The sequence below is a fragment of the Gobio gobio genome (genome assembly GCF_949357685.1).
Source record: "Gobio gobio genome assembly, chromosome: 17".
NCBI classification, from domain to species: Eukaryota; Metazoa; Chordata; class Actinopteri; order Cypriniformes; family Gobionidae; genus Gobio; species Gobio gobio.
Window position 1 is genome coordinate 46,955,219 of NC_137110.1, and position 22,544 is coordinate 46,977,762.

The following is a 22,544-nucleotide window of genomic DNA, read 5'->3' on the forward strand; positions in this document are numbered from 1 at the left end:
AATAAATGATGACTTCATTTTTGGGTGAACTATCCCTTTAAGAAAGAGAGTGACACTCGAAAATAAAAAACAACAACAACGAAAACTCGTTGTTTTATGAAAAATTATTTAGAGAATTGTTATTATTATTATAAATAACATACATCATAAACATATCAAACAAAACGCTACAAAAAATGAAATAATAAATAAACATTACACACGCTCCCTCTAGCGGCTCTTTACTGACACTTGAGGAACTGAACACGTCAACAGAGCCACTCCGACAGAGGGCGTGTCCTGAGACGAGTCCTAGCCTGTCATTGGATGCCATATGATTGACGTGCTGACGTCGGCGTTAGAGTGCAGGAAGTTTTTAATGAATCGCTGTTGTGTTTGAGGTAAGGGCATTCAAAATAACTTCATTATTTCACATGAAATTATGGTTAAATGTGTGTGTTTATCAGTTTTTGCTAAAATGAGTGTGTAGTGGTTATAAACAGCGACGGTGTGTTTTTGTTCATTGAAGATTGTAACTGCATCATTCTGATATGTTTTAGAGTCCCTGGACTGCTACATTAAGATTTAGTGTTTATTTATAGAAACATAAAGTCAGGAAATATGTTCCAAAGACGTCTTTAAATGCGAATTGTAAGATGTTTTTAAAAAATGATCTGACTTTGATGCTCGAAAGTGGGCACGGAGTCTTTCAAAACAACGGATTTATTGATCGGAATTTTCTGACATTATTGATCTCTTCATTCTGGAAGTCATGTGAGTGATACAGAATCCGTTTCATCATGTTAAACCTCTAAAATAGGTGGTTTCTTCTCATGTTTCAAGAGTGACGTATGTGTAGTTTACTGTTCAACTGTAACTGGATTAAATTATTAATTCACACTGAGTGCTGAAATGTGAAGTGCGTTTCCCCCTTCCTTACTTTTAGAAATTGATTTGAGATATTAGAGATTAGGCTTTCTCAGTCCTGATCAAATATGATGCTGTGCTGCTAGTTTTCCTTTAGGTTGTCTTGACTTGTGTTAATGATAACTGCAGAACTGAGATGACTGATGGATTTTTAGAAAAAACAAACATTTATACTTTTATTGAGCAATGATACATTAAATTGATTAAAAATGACACTTATAATGTTACAAAAATAAATATATTTCAAAGAAATGCTATTCTTTTTAACTGTATGTTCTTCAAAGACTCCTGAACAAAACGTTTCTAAAAAATATAAAGCAGCACAAGTTTTCATCATTGATTATAAAAATATGAAATCGGCATATTAGAATGATTTCTGAAGGATCATGTGACACTGAAGCATAGACTGTAAAAGCACTGAAGACTGGAGGAATGATTCTGAGAATTTGAATCACTGATCACAGTAATAAATTACATCTTAACACATATTCACATAGAAAACAGCTATTTTAAATTGTAAAAATATTTCACAATATTTCTGTTTTTACTGTATTTTTTATCAAATAAATGCGAAAACTTGTCTCAAAAACTTTTTAAATCTTTTGAACGGTAGTGTAAATTCAGTCATATAAGTCAAACAACTTATGTATCTCATTTTGACCTAAATATATGCTTAATTACTTCAAATTAGTTTTAGACACAAATGTAAATTATGCCATGTATACATTTATTTTCAAAACTAAAGTTTTAATGACATTTCTATTTTTTGAGCTTGTTTAGGCTTGTAATCAAGGCAGCTGAGACGTACACAGACAGATTTTGAGGTGTGTTAATGGATTCTGCTCTGTTTAGAGGTCATTAAGGTCATAAAGAAGATTGACGGACAGTTACGGTGCGCTGTCTCGCTCACTTACCCCTGTGCAAGGTTTAAAGTTGACATCCGTTCACCAGGTTTGAGTTGAGTCATCGTCAAGATTAATGAGATGTTGAGTGGATGAACGTTCACATCAGTCTGTAAATTTAGAGCGTCGTCTGACAGAATTAGACAGCCGGTTTGTTCTCTCTCTCTCTCTCTCTCTCTCTCTCTCTCTCTCTCTCTCTCTCTCTCAAACACACACAGTTCCACACAATAGCAGATGAAAAGAACGGCTGATCCCGTTACAAACTGCTGGCATGGCTTTTATGCTCTGTGTGTGTGTGTGTGTGTGCTGTTTTCATGTTTAGCTGGTTTAATGTTGGAATAATAGTTTGTATGCTGTATTTGCAGCCGGGTCACAGTGTGTGTGTGTGTGTGTGATTTCAGATGTGAGTGACAGATGTTGTGTAGGTGAGTGTGTGTGTTTGTTTGGGTGGGATGTGTGTTGTGTGAGCGCTTGAATGTACTGGGTCTCTCTCAGAACCACCAGTATCACCATTGTTTGTTCCACTCACACACTGTTCACAGAGAGAGACAGAATAAAGGGCTTGAATTTAAGTAAAATAAGCTCTGCACACAATCCTCTGTGGTGTGGATGATCTATCCATATAGTTAGTGTTGAACTCAGCTGTAGGATGAAGGAGGTTTTTACGCCTCGATGGCAGCTGAAGGGTGGAGGGTTCCAGGCTTTACAGGTCTTCATCATCGTCATCATCCGTCAATCTGGGTATGTGCTCATCATGGATCATCATAGCAGAAGAATTACCTCTGTATGTTTGAGAAATGGTTGTGCACAGCAGGTTAAAGGTGCACTATGTAACGTTTTTTCAAAAACCACTAGACCAGTGTTATATATTTTGTTCAGTTGAGTACTTACAATATCCCAAATGTTCCCAGCTAATTGTAAATCGTGAGAAAATTGCTCTTTTAACCAAGGAACCGGGACGTGTGAGGAAGTCACCTGTCGATGGCGTCATATCTGCGTTCCCCTCGGTTTCCGGTTTTATTTTGCAGAATCGCTTTACTCTTATTGCAGTGTGAACAAGTGTTATAGCAGCCGGCGAGAGTAACTCACAGTGTAACGTCATAACATAATTTTCAACACACTCAGATGTGTCTGATATGATAAACAGAGCTGCGTTACCTCATACTCATGACCGGAAAAGCAGAAGTGGAGCTGGCAACTGTGTCATAATAAAAGACCCGAAGGCGACTATGCCATAATAAAGGTCCCGCTGCTCGCGAGGCTTGTGTTGCGCTCTTCTTATTAACAAACGCTCCGGCTTCTGATTCATACTACAGTAACGTTAATCATCACATCCATGAACATGATTTCTGCCCGATTCTTTTCCACCGGCTGTGAGGTGAAGACCACATATCCCAAGATTATGCGCTCAAACTTGGAGTCATCAAACTACGCCTTTGTTTTGAATAGGCGACCTCTAGCGGACGGAAAAATTCTTTCCTCATTTAAAAAAGTTTAACTCCGTAAAGCCTATTCTATCATATTTAATATTTCTAAGGCCTCTAAATAAACCTAAATAAACACAATGCCTTCTGTCGTGTGATTGATAATTCATACACTTTATAAAGTAAAAGCCTTTTAAATTGTACAAACGCCCACCTTCAGCTCGTGCTTCACGGGTCTTTATGCTGTGAAATCTGCACTGGTTTTTATCTAGTTAACGTTAGAGTAACTTTTATATTGTTAGTAATTTTCTGGACTTAAGCAACTTCGTTTTAATTGATTATCCATCATTTTTTAGAAAAGTCTCAAATATGATCATCATGCTTTTGAGAAAGGTTTATTATTTGTTAATCTTTCAATCATCATTGTATTATATGTTTTAAAACTACAGTGCTTTGATCATAAAACTAAGCATTGAAATATTGAAATTTAATATGAGCTATTATTATTACGTTTTTACATTACAAGCTATCAGAATTGCATCTTATCAGCATCTGCACCAAATTGCACCAACATATTAACACTTAATTTTAGCATTTACTCTCCCTTTCAAGTGCTATGGCAAAGCATGCTGGGGAATAGAAATCCTAGCCCAGTTTCAGTTAAATTTAAGTTTGTCTAAATTAATAGAAACAAGTTCACAAAACTCAAAAACAATGAAACTTCAAAATACTTAAAATGTGTCAGTTTTGTGAACTCAAAAGAAAAAGAAAGTTCTATATACTCATAAAACTTAAGTTGATTTTACTAATTAGTTAAATTTAAGTTTACCCTACTCGAACCAATTCATTATTTTGAGCGTTAGGGTTTACAGTGCCGTTTTGAGATTTATTTTTTAATGCCGAAAGTTTCTGTCCTCACACATCTCAAGCTCAGCCTCTGGAGTTGTGCTACTTTAGCATGTTGCTTGATTTATATAAAGTAAATATGGATCCGAAAGATGTTTAACCAGCTGTTAAACATATTGTCCTCAGGCTGACTGTAATTAAAGACAGCAGTGAGCCGAAGAGATTTCAACACGTTCGGGTGTTTCTTAATGTCAACATCAAATCAAAATTCTCGCTATTATCTTATTGTGAATTATTCACCAGCACAGGATGTGACACATTTATGCAGGTAAAAACTTGCTCCATTGATAAAGTCCTAACACCTATTTACATGCACTTATTTACTGTTGGGCCCGAAAATAATATGCAACATTCAGTTTATATTATGTCAGATTCTGTTTTTACAAATGTAGGCAGTGGTTTCAGTTTTGGCATGACTTCAAATCTCCCAACATGTCATGATGATAAAGTTGAGATGTTGCACACTGTCTTTTGCTCTGTGTGCAAAGGTCACAGTCGTACATGAAGTGTCAGGAACAAAAAATGACCTAATATTCTTTGTCTCTTACTCTTCAGTCCCAGACCATGAACTACGTGGGTCAGCTGGCAGAGACGGTGTTTGTGACGGTGAAGGAGCTTTATCGAGGTCTGAACCCGGCCACACTCACCGGAGGCATCGATGTCATCGTGGTTCGCCAGCCTGATGGCAGCTACCAGTGTTCGCCGTTCCACGTGCGCTTCGGGAAACTCGGAGTCCTGCGGTCCAAAGAGAAAGTGGTGAGGTGGAGATGTGTTTGCTTCAGAGATCTACCATCACTACTAATTATTAGATTTAGAGGAAACTGTGTTTATGCTCTGAACGACTCTGCTCTGGTTAGTTAAAGCTCTCATACTTGTTAGACATTTTTTTTCCTCTTTCTCAGAACTAACCAACCATTAACACCAGAGAACATCTTGTTAGCAGGAAATAGTTTTCAAGATGTACAAGCGCTTTCATAAATGTGTCAAAAGTAGTCTAGTAGTTTTAATGTAAAAGCAGTTGCATTTCATTTCATTTTAAATGTAACTATTTATTTAATTATTTTTAAAGCATATTTATATTTTCATTAAACAGTGGAATTTCATTTAACTTAATTTAACCTAATTAAACTCAATTTAAATAATCATATTTTCGGTTAACAGCAATGACATTTCATTTAACTTAAAGGTGCACTATGTACATTTTTGCAGTAAAATATCCAAAAACCACTAGGCCAGTGTTATATATTTTGTTCAGTTGAGTACTTACAATATCCCAAATGTTTCCAACTATTTATAAATCGTGAGAAAATTGCTATTTTAACCAAGGAACCGGGACGTGTGAGGGAGTCGCCTGTCGATGGCATCATACCTGCGTTCTCCCCGGTTTCCGGTTTTATTTTGCAGAAACGCTTTACTCCACTGCAGTGTGAACAAGTGTCATAGTAGCCGCAGAGTGAATGCACAGAGTAACGTCATAACATCATTAACACACTCAGATGTATCTAATATGATAAACAGAGCTGCGTTACCTCATACTCATGACCGGAAAAGCGGACGTGGCGCTGACAACTGTGGCATAATAAAAGTCCCACAGTGAGGCGTGTGTTGCATTAATCTTATTAACAATCGCTCCAGCGGCCTTGCTCAGCTCCACAACACTCGGTCCTGCTCTGCTTCATACTACTGTAACGTTAATAATCACATCCATGATTTCTGCCCGATCCTATCCCGATTCTTTCCCACCGGCTGTGAGGTGAAGACCTCATGTCCCAAGATTCTGCGCTCAAACATGGCGTCATCAAACTACACCTTTGTTTTGAACAGGCGACCTCCAGCGGACGGAAAAGTTACATGTGCACCTTTAATTTAAATTAAACTCAATAATAATTTTTATTAATTTAATTGCAGTCATATTTTCAGGTAACTGCAATAATATTTAATTTAACTTAATTTTTATTTTCCAGCTAATTTAATGACATGCATGATTTCATTCAGCAATATTATTTTCCTAGTATTTTACACCTTTACGCATTTATAGCACTTATAATGTGTCGAAGCTTCTTGCACAAAGTTTTTCATGACCATTTCCACTCTGACCATTAGAATTAAACATGCTCTTTTTTGCTTCTGTACCTTTAAGACTTTATTATGTAAATGAACTCTGCATACCAATTGTATGTCAATGAGCTCATGTCATGGGTAATGATTGAGACTTGAGTATGTCTACATTGCACATCATTTTATTTCAAACGCGAGAGAAAAAATGTATTTCCCTCGCTGGTTGGTTGGTTTTCAGAATCCATGTTTCTAAGTATTCACCCCGTTCAGGTCACGTAACCGCTGTATTGGTCCATCCACAGGTGGATATTGAGATCAACGGCGAGCCTGTGAGCCTGCATATGAAGCTGGGAGATAACGGAGAGGCGTTCTTCGTGGAGGAGAATGAGGATTTTGAGGTCTGTCTGTCCAGATGACTGCGAGTTCACTAATCTCTCGTCAAATGCTCTCCTTTGGTTTTCACGATTCTCTCTTTGTGTCCGTCTCAGACGAGGGTTCCCCCTCATCTCTGCACCTCTCCGATCCCCACTGATGTTCCAGAAGTGTCCGAGGTGACTGAGTCTTCCTCCAGCCGACGCAAAAAACGGCGCAAGAAACGGGCGCGTTCGGACACGCATCTGCGTGAGGATGACAGTTCCTCCTCGGACGAGATCGGAGAATATTTAGACCAGGATGTCATCAAGGATGAGTCACTTTTGGCGGCCAGGTTAGATGTTTACTACATTAACTTTTCCAGACATTGTCAGAAAATAGTAAGTTTGATGGCGGCTTATTTCATGAAGCTCTAGTTGCACCAGCTGTGCATAGGTTACAGGGACCCTAAGTTTTAACTTGCACATTAATTAAACTTAAACTCGGTAGCACTCTATTTTACAGTCCTGTTTCATATTAAATACATACTTGTACTTAATGACACTAACTGGGTAATAACTAGGTACTAACCCTGAACCTAACCTTACCCCATGTAGTTGCCTTATATTACTCAGTACTTTTGTGGATAAGTACACTGTAAGTACATTCAAGTGCACATACTCTAAACTAAATAGTAAAACGAGTAGCGTTTGTGATACAATAGCAAAGTGACTGAATTGCACCAATAAGCTTGTGTTTTACCTGACAGACTTCAATCCTTTGTAATGTTGACATTTACACACGCTTGCATATAAAGAGAAAGAGAAGATTATGTGAAGTAATTACTTTGTTAGCGACCCTTTAATACTCGATCTAAACAGCGCATGTTGTGCATAAAAGTAATTTCTTGTGTTTTGTTTGTATCAGTATTTATTTATTTATTGATCCATATTAATTTTGAATATGAAATACCTATTCTGTTATTGATGATAAAGTAGCATTGTATTTCAACATAAACGTATTTTTACTGTAATTGGATCATTGAGGTTAAACTAAACGTCATATTTATGCAACTACACATTACTTCTGAGAGGTTGCGACCTATTAGCTATGTTCTGGCTTAAAGTCGGCATGAAACTGAAGTTGCGATCGAGTGAAACGCTTCTTGGACAATAACAAATGTAGGGCGGGGCTTGATTTTGTCTGTGGGGAATTGATTGGATGGTTGTGGTTTGCTATTGGTGGATCTCATGTGAGTGACAGGTTGCCCCGCCCTCGTCATCAGAGAAGAGAAGAGGTATCGCTGCAAAGGCTAGGGGGAGTTATTTTGATAATGATGTGCACGGATAAATCATTTATAATGAATGCGCAATATTCCATAAAAACAAGAAGAATTGTCAGTTTTGATTTCATGGTGATTTTGAGAGCAAATGGTGCAACCAAAATAAAGTACAGAGTTACTTTGAACTTGCAACTTCAGTAAGAAGTTACTAACAGCCTGTACAATCCTACCCAGCTCACTGATGGTTTGTGTTTTTACTCTCTACAGTAAGTCTATATACTTCTCGATGTCAGAGGAACCCTACGAGGAACCACCTGTAGCTCTGAGCAGAGACGTTCATCCTCACTCTGATGGAGAGTATTCTGTTAATGAGAGGTACTGATATATCCTTAACAGGGCTTGACATTAACTATTGTGCTCTCCAGCTATTGTAGCTAGTGGATTTCCAAAGTTACTAGCCTCTCAGCATTTTCACTGGCCACAATTTTGACATTAGCTGGGTTTCCATCCAGACGTGAAACAAATCTTTTCAAAGTTTGCAAAAAAGAAAAAACAAACAAATCCAAATTAGGTGCGTTTCCATCAAGTTGTTCGAGCGGATGACGGTGGTATTGGTAACCTAGTAACCAACAGTAAATAAAACTCCCTCAGCTTAACCTTAACGTGAAAAAGACTTAACGTGGCTTAAGAAAGTGGTATTAAAAGACCAAATTCAGTAAACAGCAAACTAATAAAGCATACCATGTACAAAAATGCAGATGAGTCCAGAATATGAACGCAACGTGTTTAATTACACGTTAAGAAAACCAAGAAAACGCTTATAATGGGGCTTAATGGACCAACAGTTATAAAAAAGACAAAATACATTATTAATAAAACACAGGCATGTTTAGTGATTTGCAAAAAACAAATCTTTACTCACACTAAGATAAACACAGAGGGAAAACTATTCCAGCAAGCTCTCTCACCCTGAACACAAATTTGCATTCTTTCGTCATACTCTGGGCTCATCTGCTTTTCTGCACATAGTATGCTTTATTAGTATTGTGTTTACTGAGTTTGGTCTTTTGATATCACTTTCTTTGTACTTCCCCATCAGGGGAAACAGACGGTTAGTCACATGGGTTTAATGTTCACTATGTCAGAATTTATTTGGCAAATGCGTTTCCATTTTTCCCATTATTCGCATTAACTCTTTCGCACAAGTCAAAAACCACCTCATGCGAGCGTAAAAACTTTTTTGTGAATTAAGGGATTTTTTTTGCAAAATTTGGTGTTTCCATCACTCGTTTCTGATGCGATGCTTCAAAATACGCATAAAAACAGGGTGATGGCTATTGATACCATGGGGGAAAACTGCCATATAAATATTTTTAATGTCATCTCATAATTTGGCAGCAGGTACAGTGTTTCCCCTACAATGTATTCACAGCGGCGCAGCGCCGCCGCTGGATTTTCAGCGCCACTGCAAAATCTTCACATGATCAGTAATATCACGACATTCACTTACACACTGTAAAGGAGAGAGAAAGAGATTGACGATGGCCAGAGAACTAAACAAAAATGTAGTCTGCTTACACTTTCACAATATCACAGAGCTGTGATATTAATCTTTTTTCCGCTTCCAAGGATTAAAAAAAGAAGATATGAGGTAAAACTATTATAAACTATGCTCGCGCATCGTCTAGCACAACTTCCTTCCCTTCACAGCGCGCGCTGTCATTTCTCCTCAAACATACATTTAACGTCAGATTCAGCACAATCCGTGATTGTTGGCAAATGCACTCTCCACTTTGGCTAAATTGCAGAACGTGTTTGATTAAATGAAAAGCACAATAATCCGCGCAATAGACGCTGTTTCCAAGTTCAAGGCAGGCGTGTGTGTGTGTGTGTGTGTGTGTGTGTACGCACGCTGCGAAACGGACCGAATTGTACATATGCTTCGTGTGCGCGACTAAACCATCAAATACGCAACAAAATAACCTATATGTCAAAATGACAGGCTTGGAGAGTATTCACTTAAACACAGTTTAGCTTAAATGGGCGTAAAAGGGAGAATGATTTTAGATCTGCGTCTTAAAGGGGCAGCATCTAATAAACTTGGTGACGATTGAGCCATAATGTGAATCAAAACAACAATATATTTGATTAATAAAAACTCATGAAAAAAACATCATGTAATAATATTTCCCAATATTAGGCTACTGTTTTTTCTGGTATTTTTGATTAAATAAATGCAGGCTTGATAAGCATGAGACTTTTTGAAAAAACATAAAATAGTATCCAAACACTATGGGGTTTTTTGTTGGGTTTTTTTACATATTGCCCCTTTCTTACATTTGAGCCCTTGCCCCTTAGGAACTTTCTGCACGTCCCTGCAGGTTATTGAAGTAAAATAGGCTATAAGATAGTCACCTTTTAAACTAATGAAAAGCTTAATTTGGTTTTTAATGTTCAAAATGTCTATTTCTATCCACAAAACTTGCCAGAAGTCATGGTTTATTTTAATTTTTTATTTATTCCGGAGGTGCATGCCCCCGGACCCCCCCGACGAGCGGCTTGGTAACAACCTCCGGCACGTAACAGCACCGCTGCTGGAAAAAATTCTAGGGGAAACACTGAGGTATATTAGGTCACTTTAGGTCACTGCTGTCCCTTTAAGACCTGACGCACAGATCCATTATACTGTTACACATGCATTTTTTTTCTCAACTGTTTACGTCCACTCAAACATTACGGGAGTACTCGCAAAGACTGCCGTTTTGACATTATTTTGTGTGTATTTGACTGTTTAAGTGCAATATGCAACGAATAAGAGCTAAATTTAGTACTGAGAGGCGGCTTTATGTGACATACTCTAGGTGTGAGAACAAAATCTGCGGGAATGAGTAAAATGATGCGCAATGAGTTGAGGGAAGGCAAGTTTGTGTGTCAACTCGCTGTTGGAGAGATGAGAGAGTGAGAGAGCAGCTGGTATCGTGTGTCTATTCTGCAGAAAATGACTATTGGAAGCGTTTCAGATATTTCAGTATCGAAAAATCAATAGTTTTGACAACACTACACTGCACTTAGTTTATTATTTCAAATGCCTTTTTAACTCTTTCCCCACCAGCGTTGCCAGCCACTGCCAGCGTTTTTGATCATTTTCACAAAGATTTCATGGCCCCCAAAATATTTTGTTATATATATCAAAAGAAAGAACAGACCCTCTGTTTTTAAACAAAAAACCCTTTTATTCATGCATTCTATTTTATCAACACTTGAATGTGGGTAAGTTTCATAAAAAAGCAAAATGTTGAGCAAAATAAATCATGTTTTTGTCAAAGACTACGTCTGGATCAGATTCAATAGGATGAAACACAGGTGGAGTAGATGGAATCCATCAACACCCCAAAGCTTCACAGTCCTATAGCTCTCGTCCTGGGTTGACATTTCATTCGGTAAAATTAGGTTTTGATCAGGAGATTCTGTACTCTTTCAGAAGATGTGTAATAGCGCCCCCTACCATATAAAACAGTGAAAACACGGAGAGCCGGAAAATTCCATCAAAGGCAGGGAAACGTTTTCTCATAAATGACGGAAATTTCCGTCAATGGCTGGGAAAGAGTTATAGACTACAATTGTAAAATGTTAATATATAATATATTGACTGGTTTAAATGTCAAGCCCTAATCCTTAAAATTCTTCAAATGATGTAGGTACCATATGTTAACTTCCTCTGTTCATATCATGAGTATCTAAACACACTGCTCTGCCTACTCTTGTCTCAGTAGTGTGTTCTACAGTCGGCCCTCCTCTCCTAAGAGTGATTCAGAACTATGCAAGCCGCAGGAGTCTTTAGGACCTCAGATGCAGTGGAACTGGGGCGCTTTTCCCAAGGTACTGTTCTGCATTGATCTTTATCGCAGATAAAATCGCTCCAAAATGTGTTCCATAATTTCAAAGCCCAAATGAGCTGCCTACCTAGGTTTGTTCCTGGACATGGTTGTTAACGAGATTTTGACATTTTCTGAGATTATTACATGTGCATCTTTGTTTATGTAGGTGTGTCAGGCAGAGAGGGATGAATCTGATTTGCTGCCCTCCTCCATTACGCTCTCTGACCACTCCCACTTCCGTACGATCCATCGACAAACATCCTTTGACATGGACGCCACTGACTCTGTGGTGACTCTGGTGAGACCAGAACCTCAGATTGGTACGACCAGCCCTGTTTCTTCAGATGACCAAGTGGTTTCTTCATCAATTAACACTCAACTGGACACCAGGGTCACCGAAACGCATGTAGTGACCTTTCAGTCCGCAGACGACTCCTTGACCACACTGGAAAACAAAGAGATTAGAGACTTAACAGCTAAAACTGTTAGCAGCACAGACAATGATACTAAGACGTATGATATAACTACAATCCACGGGACCAATGCTGTCAGCAATGCAGGTAGTTTAGAAGCTGACATAGAAAGTGATGAGAATGACGTCTTGGTTGTCTCCAAAATCCAAACCATTACCCATGTCACGTTCAGTGAGACTGAATCAAAGGTTTTAAAAGCAGAAACAGAAATAAACTCAGCAGACACAATCACGGTTTTACCAAAACACCAAAGCTCTGTGGGAGACTCAGAGGAGGGGGCGGGATTAGATGCTTTACAGACCAATCAGAATGCTGACAACGCTGGAGTGACGCCAGCTCTGGAGTCCATCCAATCAGAGGATCAGACGGCTCTCGAGTCCTCCTCTAAAGCCACAGACTCTCAGTACAAGAGGAAAGGTAGTGTATTAAATTATCTGTACTTATTCAGTGCTTGAAAACGATGTGAAACGTTTTACCTGTATGTGTTCCTCCTAGTCAAGCGGAGTCAACATTTGGGACCGTCTGATATCTATCTAGACGACCTCTCCAGTCTTAACCCTGAAGTCGCTGCCCTCTATTTTCCCAAGAGGTTAGAAGGTTCAAATGTTGTTATAAATCCAAAATAAACCTAAATAAAATGTATTGCTTTATTTAATTTTCTTTATTTTTGCGTTTTGACACAATAACTAATAATAACAATATAATATTCATCAAGTTTATTCTTTTTTATTATTATTATCAAATATAATAATAAATCCAAAATAAAATATATATTTGCTTTTTGACACAACTAAATGATGAACAAAAGTATATAAGTATAGTATAAAGTATAAAGAATATAATAGTCATTAAGTATATTATTAATATTATTATTATGAATAATAATAATAATAGCAAAAATATTAATAAAAATAAAACCTTTTTATCATTTTATTTTATTTGGTTTATTTATGCTTTTTGAGAACTAAATATTGCACTGCACTGCACTGCAAAAATATAATATTTATTGAGTATATTAATAATAATAATACATTAAAATACAATATTAATTAAGTTTTTTTTTATTAGTAAAAACAATTTTTTATATATATATATAATACAGATATATATAGTCACAAATATATTTTAATCTTTGTTTTTGAATCACCGTTATTTAAAATGTTGAGTAATTATCCAACAACAGTATTCTTTTCAACTTTTCTTTAGAGACCCTCTAAACTCACACAATATTGCAGAGTTGCTCTATATCAAATATATGACCAATCTTTTATTTTGGGGGTCCACTTTAAGAAAAAGCCATATTAATCAACTTTAATGTGAATTTTGTGGACAGATACATGTCTGTGTCTGTCTCTGATCGGTGGTAGTTGTCGATGACTTGACTATTATTTGAAATGTGGAAAAGATTAAAAGAATTAGTCGGTGTGTCCCTTTTTAAATTCCTCCCTCTGTCTTTTCAGCGAGGCAGAGTCGTTGGATCTGCGCTCGACCCATCCGCCCGATCCGTCTCCTCCCTCGGGTCAGCTGTCCCCTCAGTCACTGGGCAGCACCAACGCAGACAGCGGCACAGATTATCTGTCCGACTCGACGACAGACGCGCTGGACGTGACCATGTCTCTGTGTGGGAGAGGAGACATCAGTCAGATCAGTAAAGGTAAAGAGCGAGACAGGCATGCACAGAGACATTTTTGTCACATTGTGCTGTTTAGCTCCGCCCACAGTCAAATCTCCTGCTTCAAATAAGTGTATGTTAAACATCAACTGTATTCTGATTGGCTGTGATTTTGTTGTTTTATGCAGCATGTTTTTTTTTCAGTGAAGACAGAAAAAATGGGCAAATGCTTTAAGCTGATGTCTTTTTGAACTTTTTTTGCGTGTTGCAGAGAAGTTCACGGAGCATCTTGTCAAGTATCAAGACTTTGTCAACAACCCTGGAATAATTGAAGACCCAAACTTGGTCATCTGCATCAACTCAAAGTTAGTTACATTTTCAATTCAAAGTTTTTGTAAACCAATTCACAATACGTATTGTTTCAAAGCAGCTTTACAGAAAATGCCTGTTTCAATATAGTTAGTATGTGCAATGCTTATTTATTTAGCAGTAAGAGGCCACACAAATCTGTGTGACAGTGATAAAATGGTAGTATTAATATACTAACAATTCTTCTAAGTAATATGGTAAGCCGAACTGTATGTTGGTGGATTAACATTGAATTAAACTGAGGTGAAGTCACCTATATCTGCTGTTTTAGGGATTTAGACGTGGCTCATCCAATCAGATTTTAGAGCCATTGCTGTTTCTCTGTTTTATATTGGTCTGCAGTTTGATAATATTATATGGCTTTGGTTTTAGCTTTGCGGTTGATTTGTTTCAGCTATTATAACTGGGCCGTCGCTGCTCCAATGATTCTGTCAGTTCAAGCTTTCCAGAAGACTTTACCAAAGGTAGGTTGGTCCTTGATCAGTGCGTAATGACTAATCATTCAGGGATAATGACTTTTTGTTGTTGTTGTAGAGCACCATTGAGAAACTAGTCAAAGATAAGATGCCAAAGAAGTCTGGCCGCTGGTGGTTCTCCTGGAGGAGGAAAGATTTGAACAATATTGGGGTAAAAACTGAGTCCATTTCATTAAACTAACAGAATCTAATCGTAAATAAATTATGTCTATACACTAAGAACCCTGAGAGGATTGTGCAATTTGCCAATAAGTACTATATCTGTTCACTGCGCCTGAATACCTCTAATGCTGCATTGCACATTCATTTTGAAAAAAAATTCCATGTTAGGGAAACACAAAGCCTGACTCAGAAGGGAATCATCTTGAAGCATCTGCCGCTATCGCTGGACCCTCTTCACTGAAGTAAGACGTGTGTTTGCATGCATGCAGAATATTAAATATGACTCTTTTTTTTTTTTCTCATTACAAAATTTGACACAAATAATTGACAAGGGAGTTTGACAAATCCTTCTCTGGCCATGCACCAGCACAAACCACCCACAATGCATGAAATTTGTTAGGATTAAATCCAAAAACATGTCATATGAGACAATAGCAAGGATGCAAAACTTGAAAAATTTAATACATCTGTGCACCACATCACTAGACTGGGTAAACCCAGCCTGATCTGCCAACAACTGGAAACCCATACATTCATTTCTACTGCTTCTGTTACACTTTTGCGGGAACCAATCACAGACTGGCTCATCCACCTGGCCCGCTATTGGAGGGATTATCACGATGACGGATAGAGAAGCGATGGGTCGTTGCCCGTTGATCACGCCTCTTGTGGTCTGATTGGTTGAAGGACTATCCAATTGCGTACAGAGTCATTTAATTTATGCGCGTTTATGCTCGCGTGTGCAGTAGAAAATACAGAGCAGACTCCCCAGACCAATGTTCAATCTTAAATTGAGCTTGGTCTGGTGATAGCCAGACAACCACATCACAGCAAGTTGTAAATCGCATGCAACCGGTTTTATAACGTGTAAGTTTGGTACGATGTAGATAAATGGGCTTCCATAAATGAGCTCTTAACCTTTGACATACTGACTCTTTCTTCAGTTAAACATGATGAAATCAGTATTATCAACACTATTGGCTGACTTGCCATTACTTTATATATTTTGTCTTTGACCGTAAATCAGTTTTTTTATTTGTATGTGCACAGGAGTTCTATTGAACTCTCGAGCGATGAGGATGGTTCTCTCTCCATGAGGATGAACAGTGAGATGATGAACACAGCGCAGTGCATCAGTCAGATGTATCGCAAATCCCTCCGGCTGACCTCTGAACAGATCGTAAGATCACATCTAACAATATCATGGTCGTTATCAATGTCAATATCACTTGTGTGGTAGAGTTTTGTAAGGAGCAACTGGACTTTCTATGATTTGGAAATAAATTGAAACATTGCACCTCAAAACCTAAAGAAAGAAAAACTATTTTGCATGTAGATGCCATTGATATGATTTTTCATGACTGTATTACAGTAACCAGAGGGTTTGTTGCATTACAATAAGGATAATTTGGGTTGAAGATGTAGTTAATGTGAATGTCATGAAAATGTCTTGTAACACCTAAAGATAGGCTTCTTTATTGAAATATTACCTGGGCATTTTATATTGAAAAGTTAATTATTAAGGAGGACCTATGATGCTTTTGTACACGTGCATCTCTCTTTAGTGTGTAATGTTGCTGTTTGAGCATGAAAAAGATCTGCAAAAGGGAGTTATTCTCTATATCAGTGTCACTGTTTCTGAAATCTCTGGCTGCGTCCGAAATCGCGTACTATGTGAGTAGGTACTACATTTTAATTTGAACGAACTTCGCGACCATTAAAAAAGTATGTTCTATATAGTATGAATGAATGTAGTATGAATGTAATCCGGACGTACTACATCCGCCATGTTGCCATGATCATGTGACCTACCAGCGTCAGTTGCGTCCCATCACCTCCATTCATAAATCGTCTCCCTCATGAGATAATAAAGTGTCCATTGTATGCGCACTTCAGAATCTCGTCGGAAGTAGTAGGTCATCCGGGTTCTTTTCGCCTACTGTTTTTCGTATACTATGATTTCAGACATACTACTCTGTTGGCGTACTGTTTTTCGCATACTCTATGTAGTAGAGAAGTATTCGATTTCGGACGCAGTTTCTGAAACGCCTTCATTGTAGTCTTGAGTTTTCTTCTGGGAACGAACACGTCACAATATTCCTCATTTAAATAATTCCCACCCAAGGCATACACAGAATAAAGGGGCAGGCCTGGTTGAGTTAGTAGTGTGTTGAAACTAATTTGTGGTAAGGGGCGGGAGCATGACCCAACATGCTCGAAGCACTTGACCAATTGCAACACACCTGTCCAGCTGACCAATTTTCAGAAGGAGGGGCTTCATAGAGACAGGAACTAAACAGAGCGTTACCAAATTCCCTTTCAAGGGAAGTCTGTTCACTCGGCGGCCATATTTGCAACGCCTCTGGGCAGCTATTTCAGGCATACAAGACCAAGTCCTATCGATTTGAATGGGGAATCCTGAAATCTCAAAAACTGCTTGCCGAACTCACAATTAAATAACATATTTCAAATGAGCAACAAAATCTAACATGAACTGTCCCAGTAAATGTTGTTTCCTATTATCAAATAGCGTTTAAAAAATCGTATTTTTCAGGCTAGACGAGCCAATGTGCATGTGCAGTCCTAAGTGCGAGTCTCAGGTTTCTATGGGAACCAGAGCTTCTAATGGCAGCTGCAGTGACGCAATGACTTTACCAATCAGCGATTGGCTCTTTTACTAAAGGCGGGACTATTCCGCCATATTGCGTGTTGCAGTTTCGCCCATTCCTTAATAATGAGTGAACCGTCTTTCTATATCTAGTCTTTGGCGTTACTGACAAACTGTGAAGAGAGGAGCTGCAACAATGGAAAATATGAGAAAAATAATGTGATTTTTGAACATTCAAGCCCAAAAACAAAATCTCCTCCTAATATGGCCTCTTTGATAAACTAGACATGTGTAATGACTTTGTGTGATTTTGAGATTTTATTAATTTTATTGTGTGTGGCAGGAGAGTCTAAATCTGCGTGAAGGGGCCAATAATGTTGTGTTCAGTGTGACCACGCAGTATCAGGGCACCTGCCGCTGTGAAGCCGCCATTTACCTGTGGAACTATGATGACAAAATCATCATCTCGGACATCGATGGAACCATCACTAAGTGAGTCTGTGTGTTTGTCTGAGCCTCTGCAGGATTTCAAGTTGCTATGTGGGAGATTATGCTAACAGTTGTTCACCTTTCTCATGGTGTCAGGTCAGACGCACTGGGTCACATTTTACCTCAGCTGGGGAAAGACTGGACTCATCATGGCATCGCCAAACTATATCACAAAATACATCAGTAAGAAACACACAAGGTTCAATTCACAAGTTTCTGATTTTGATAAAGCATTTGTGGTTCACTAGCCTGGCTCCGCCCTCCTGCGTTCTTCCGCTCAATTTTCATTTTCCTTCAGTACTCCGTCTGGGATTGCGTTGATGTTGTGCGCTAGTTTAGGATGACATGCGTCACAACGAAAAGTTAGCGATTGGTTGTGGCAGATCCAGAGTGGCTCTGGGCAGATCCAATAGTTTTAAACTTCAGCAGAGAACCCGCCTTCAAGGAAGTTAACACTTGTCAATGGAGAGTGGCCAAACTCTCTGTACAAATGAAATGTACGAGAGTCTGGTAGGACCAGGCTAGTGGTTCACTATAATCATGTGCAATTTTTAGAATACTTTTGATGGATACAGAAACGCATATACAAATACAAATATTTTAAAGGTGTCATATCATACTTTAATAATTTAGTTTTTTCCCCTGAGATGCACTGGAAATATCTCGCTTTTATTGTTATTCTATGAACATGAACGGTTTTAAAAACACTGCCGTTCTGGCCTGTTAAATGTTTTGTGAAAATCATACATTTATTCATACAATTCATATATTGACAGTTTTTTTATTCAGCAAGGATGCATTAAAAAAGATTATTTCAAATAAATGCTGTTCTTTTGAACTTTCTATTAATTAAAGAATTCTGTCCAAAAAAAAAAGGTTTCCACAAAAATATGAAGCAGCACAACAGTTTTCAAAATTGATAATAATCATAAATGTTTCTTGAGCATCTATCATCATACTAGAATGATTTCTGAAGGATCATGTGACACTGAAGACTGGTGTAATGAAGCTGAAAATTCAGCTTTGATCACAGGAATAAATTAAATTTTACAATATATTCACATAGAAAACGGCTATTTTAAATTCTAATTATATTTCACAATATTACTGTTTTTACTGTATTTTTGATCAAATAAATGCAGCCTAGGTGAGCATAAGAGACGTCTTTCAAAAACATTAAATCTTTTGAACGCTGGTGTATTTACCAATAATTTCTGATTACGTTCTTCTCTTGCAGGAATGGTTATAAGTTCCTGTACTGTTCGGCTCGAGCTATAGGCATGGCAGACATCACTAAGGGTTACTTGCAGTGGGTCAATGATAAAGGGACTGTCCTACCCAGAGGACCAGTGCTACTGGCTCCTAGCAGCCTGTTTTCAGCATTACACAGGTGAGCACATCCAAACGAGGGCTGTGCTAGTCTTTTCTTCCCTATTGTGACGTATATATCAGAGTGAAACGCTTCTTGAACAAGAACAAATGTAGGGCGGGGCTTGATTTTGTCTGTGGGGAATTGATTGGATGGTTGTGGTTTGCTATTGGTGGATCTCATGTGAGTGACAGGTTGCCCCGCCCTAGTCATCAGAGAAGAGAAGAGATGCTGCAAGAGTGAGGGGAAGTTATTCTGATTCAAGATTATGAGGCACATGAATTTAAAACAATGATGTGCATGGAAAAATACTGCAATATTCCATAAATTAGTTCACGGTGACTTTAATGTAGTCTAATGTAGCCAGAACCTTAAAGTCCACTTTACAGATCACTGCACAGATGGTACCGAGGATGAGACGACTGTACTGTTAATGTAATTCTTTGTGTGTGTCTCTCAGGGAGGTGATTGAGAAGAAGCCGGAGGTGTTCAAGATCGCCTGTCTCACTGATATCAAAGATCTGTTCAGTCCCAGCAAACAGCCTTTCTACGCTGCCTTCGGCAACAGAACTAACGTGAGGGTTTCTGCGATATTAGAAACATATGTGCATTTCCAGTGAATTATGGGAGAGCCTGACCATTTTGTGCATCTGTGTCTAGGATGCATATGCATATAAGGAGGTTGATGTGTCTGAGACTCACATATTCACTGTCAACCCGAAGGGAGAACTCATACAAGAAAAGACCAAAGGAAACAAGTCCTCGTAAGTTACATCTATCACACACACACACACACACACACTCATGTTTGTTTTTGTGAAATGTGAGGACATTCCATAGGCGTAATGGTACACTGCCCCTGCCCCTAAACCTAGCCCTCACAGGAGACTGTGCAGTTTACTTTCTGTGAAAAAAACCTAATTCTGTGTGATTTATAAGCATTTTGAAAAGTGAGGACATGGGGAACGTCCTCATATTTCACCCTCTTTTTGTAATACCTATGTCATACCCATGTCATTATACACATTTGTGTCCTGATATTTCACGAAAACATGCCCACACACACACACACACACACACACACACACACACACACACACACACACACACACACACACACACACACACACACACACACACTCTCTCTCTCTCTCTCTCTCTCTCTCTCTCACACACACACACACAAGCACACATTTACTCACTTCTATCTTCATTGATAATAAAAAAAAAAACAATCAATCATTTTGTTTGACTGGCATTTTGTGTGTGTGTGTTTCAGCTACTCTCATCTCAGTGAGCTGGTGGATCACTTCTTCCCCTTCATCTGTAAAAATCCAACCACATCCTTCGACTGTCCTGAGTTCAGCCATTTCTCATTCTGGAGGGAGCCGTTGCCTCTGCTGGACCTCGCTGATCTGGTCTAGACACATCATCCGTCTGGATTAACTCCACACCAATCATCTCTCGGTGCCGATCAGTTATACCTCTTTCTCAGCATTTCTTCTTTATATAGAGCCGAATGTGTCTGTGCATTTGCAGTGAAACCTGCTGTAGCCTTTAAACTGGCGATGTACACACACGCACATGCACAAGCCTGCGAATCTACACAAACACAGCCTGATGCGTGCAATTGTAAAGCTATAACACTACACTGAGCATCTTCTTCATCAGAAATGTTCTTTTGACCCCACAGGTGGAAAAAAAACCTCCTGAACCGGTGTTAAAGCCACTGTGTGCCTTCACTATTACTATAATACTGAGCCGGGATCCTCATGTTCATTTCAACTTCTCTGCCAAATAATGGCCTATGACGGTTTCAAGGGTTTTTTATTTGTATTTAAAAAAAGATATTTTACAATTGCTTTATTTGAGTGATTTCTGTGTATGAGTGTGAAATTGTTTTATCGGAAAATACTTTATACAACTAAATTGTATTTCTATTTATTTTCTGCATTCAAATAGAGCAAAGACAATCTATATGTTTTTGGCTTCCATTTATTGTATTTAAAAGAACATTGAAACAATAAAAACACTGAGTCACACTTGAAACTGAACTTGACTGGACTCTCAGGGATATCGTTAGTGGTGTTTCCCAAAGCAAGCATTACTTGCTCATTCATTAGTTCAAATCCTAGTGTTGTGGTTAAATGTTACTGTGCAAAGAATGCATAAATCCATGCTGGAAATGGTTAAGCATGTAGACACCTTTGACTTGCTGATTTCAAGAACCATGATCTGTGACACACAAAAACTGTATAGGAAGGGTAAGGGATGATTCCAGACTTTGAACCCTGGTCATAAAGAGGGAAACATCAAGTAAACTTTGACATATTATACCCCAAAATTCTTCATACAGTGACTACCAGTCAAATTAATTAAAAATGTGAGACCATTTGAGACCAAAATGATTCAGACACTTTGACCTGAGCATGTTTCGCTGAAGTGTTTTTTCTTTAATTGCTAATGTGACCTTTGACACCACAGACTGAACAAAATGACGCATGGATTGGTCATTGGTTGACCTAAATTGGTATTATCTGATTGTGTACTTTAAATTTGACAGCTGATTGGTTGATTGTAATCCATTACATACCTTTCTATCAAAGTTATCTGACATTATCAAGATGAATCTGTTGTGACACAGTTTAACTCTTGAGTTCTTGTCATATTTTATTACTATTTTCTAAACTATAGGGAATAAATAATGTGAGAAAATGTGTCTGAATACATTTTGGTTTGACTGTGTGTATGTATGTATGTATATATATATATATATACATATATACATACATACATATACATACATATATACATATTTTTGGTTGATACTAACTGGCTGGCAAAAATATATTTATTTGTGTTTATATTTTTATTATTGTCCAAAAACATATTTAACAATCTATTACAATTTATAACAAATATTGCTTATGTTCTATACAAAAGCAATATATTTTACTAAACTTATTTTTATCCGTTTCTTTTCCACGTCAAAAATATTTTTGTCAAATGGGAATTTTTATTTGTTAATGGAGGTTGTTGTAGATTTATTATTTGTTTCTGGTGTGTTTCAAAATATAAAAAGAAATAAAATCAGTAAAAGATGAAGGAATGTTTTGACTATTAGCGTCTTATTGCGTGATAAAGCAGGTAAAAGACAACTTCTGTAAACTCAAACAATAACATCATCATATAACTGCTTTGTTTATTGTTATCTTGTATGTGTGCATTGAATACAAGGAGCGATAGAGCAGTTTGATTAAATAAAGGTGTGTGTGTGTT

General features: G+C 37.9%; 1 protein-coding gene across 2 annotated transcripts; it reads left to right on the forward strand.

The window, feature by feature from the left end:
- Positions 1-319: 319 nt before the first annotated feature.
- LOC307140823 (phosphatidate phosphatase LPIN2) lies at positions 320-22,334 on the forward strand. 2 transcript variants are annotated; one of them, XM_079840583.1, is made up of 20 exons: positions 320-380; positions 4,694-4,894; positions 6,499-6,594; positions 6,685-6,902; positions 8,097-8,204; positions 11,600-11,708; positions 11,874-12,597; positions 12,676-12,769; positions 13,641-13,834; positions 14,064-14,157; positions 14,556-14,625; positions 14,696-14,788; positions 14,968-15,041; positions 15,850-15,979; positions 17,751-17,899; positions 17,993-18,079; positions 19,134-19,286; positions 19,726-19,840; positions 19,926-20,029; positions 20,545-22,334. In XM_079840583.1, the coding sequence occupies exons 2-20, from the start codon at positions 4,703-4,705 to the stop codon at positions 20,687-20,689; spliced, it is 2,949 nt and encodes a 982-aa protein (XP_079696709.1). In that variant the 5' UTR covers positions 320-380; positions 4,694-4,702; the 3' UTR covers positions 20,690-22,334. The 2 variants fall into 2 exon arrangements, with proteins under 2 accessions (XP_079696709.1, XP_079696710.1); XM_079840584.1 differs by having other exon boundaries at positions 333-380; positions 11,603-11,708.
- The last annotated feature ends 210 nt before the right edge of the window (positions 22,335-22,544 follow it).